Source organism: Poecilia latipinna, unplaced genomic scaffold (assembly GCF_001443285.1).
Source record: "Poecilia latipinna isolate Pla-1442-1.1 unplaced genomic scaffold, P_latipinna-1.0 Scaffold1360, whole genome shotgun sequence".
Classification (NCBI taxonomy): Eukaryota; Metazoa; Chordata; class Actinopteri; order Cyprinodontiformes; family Poeciliidae; genus Poecilia; species Poecilia latipinna.
The window spans coordinates 237,127-238,574 of record NW_015113976.1 but is presented as its reverse complement, the minus strand read 5'-3'; the positions used below and the strand labels follow the sequence as shown (position 1 = coordinate 238,574).

Sequence of the window (1,448 nt, the reverse complement as noted above, 5' to 3'; positions counted from 1 at the left end):
GCTGCAGTTTTTAAAACTCTGAGAAATGGGAAGGAAACACGTAAGAAGAAAAAGAAGAATTCTCGAAACTTCTACTTTTTTCACAGCTAGAAGGCTTCCTGGTTATAGTTGTTCAGCAGGTGTGAGGATGGGACACGCTTGGCTTTACGTGCTGTTCTGTAAGTAAATTTATTCACTTTAAAAATACATGACTGATAAACGGGGCTGTACAGTGGCGCAGTTAGTAGCAGAGTTGCTTTACAAGCTGGCTCAGGGTCTTTCTGCGTGGAGTTTTCATGTTCTCCCTGTGCATGCGTGAGTTCCTACTGTGAATGGGTGTGACTAGTGTGAAGCGCTTTGGGTCCTCTGAACTTGATAAAACAAGTACAAAGCCATTTACTATTTTCCCTGCGATGGACTTGCGACTTGCCCGGAATGTACCCCGCCTTATAATGGATGACTAATAAACTCAATTTTTCTAAATAAGAGTTAATACACATAACATGTGTAATTGAAAAAACAAAACAACAACAAAAAAAAAGATTTTTGAAATGCCTTAAAATACCAGTTTGTCTTTGATAACTTATCCTTTGTTCTGACTTTTTCATAAATGTTTCTTTTTTTGTACAGTGTTCAGCTCAGTCATCAGTGGATTCACCCAAGGTGAGACACATTTCTTGAATGTAAAATAAATGTAATTGTAGCTTCTCTTTAACTGTTGGGGCAAATTGTATTAATAAGTCATTTGTTCACAACAGAAACAAGAAGGTGTAGAAAAACTTTAATTATCTTTATAATAACTTTACCTAATAACCTAAAAAGATTAAGGGGGCATTATGAGACGAGTGTCACCACAAAACCTTCATACACTGGTCCAGTGAATCGGTAGCAGCAATATATTTTATTATCTTTTGGCTTTTTAATCTGAAATCTTTTTATTTTTTGTGTGGTGAACTGTTGCTCTTGTTTGGCTGTTTTCTATTCTTGTACTGCAGACATAGGCGTCTTTTTTTAATGTATGTATATGTTCCTGTCTATATTTGTGAAGGTTGACGTCAAATGTTTGACAGATAAGATTTTAGTTGTTTTGCAGACTAGGTGACAACACAGGAAACTCTGAGAATATAAATGAACATTTAAGAGATCAACACCAATAACTAAACCACGATACCATGAGCTGACAGGAAGCATCTCTGTGTTTAACAAGCTGTTTTAACTCCCATTTTATCACATTCAATCCACTTAACTGTAAAAATGCACAGAAAGCTACAAAAATTCTGTCCACAGCTGAAAATAGTTTTACCAGATGAAAATGGTGCTTTAGTCGCTATTTACCTAAAGAAAATGAAGAGAATAATTGTTACGGCAAATTATTTTGCTCAGTGTTTTTAAAAGTGTAAGTGCAAAAAGTGGATGGTAAAGAGCTATTTATTTGGTGAAAAATGTGAGTGCCAAGCAAAACACAGCCT

The 1,448-nt window shown here is 35.6% G+C and overlaps 1 protein-coding gene across 1 annotated transcript in view; it reads left to right on the top strand.

Moving 5' to 3' along the window:
• The first annotated feature begins 81 nt into the window (after positions 1-81).
• LOC106962002 (sialoadhesin-like) overlaps positions 82-1,448 on the top strand; it is a 38,180-nt gene continuing 36,813 nt past the window's right edge. Inside the window, exons 1-2 of the mRNA XM_015056138.1 lie at positions 82-158; positions 610-642. Coding sequence (XP_014911624.1) covers positions 128-158; positions 610-642 — 64 coding nt within the window. The 5' untranslated portion in view covers positions 82-127. The remainder of the gene's footprint in view (positions 159-609; positions 643-1,448) is intronic.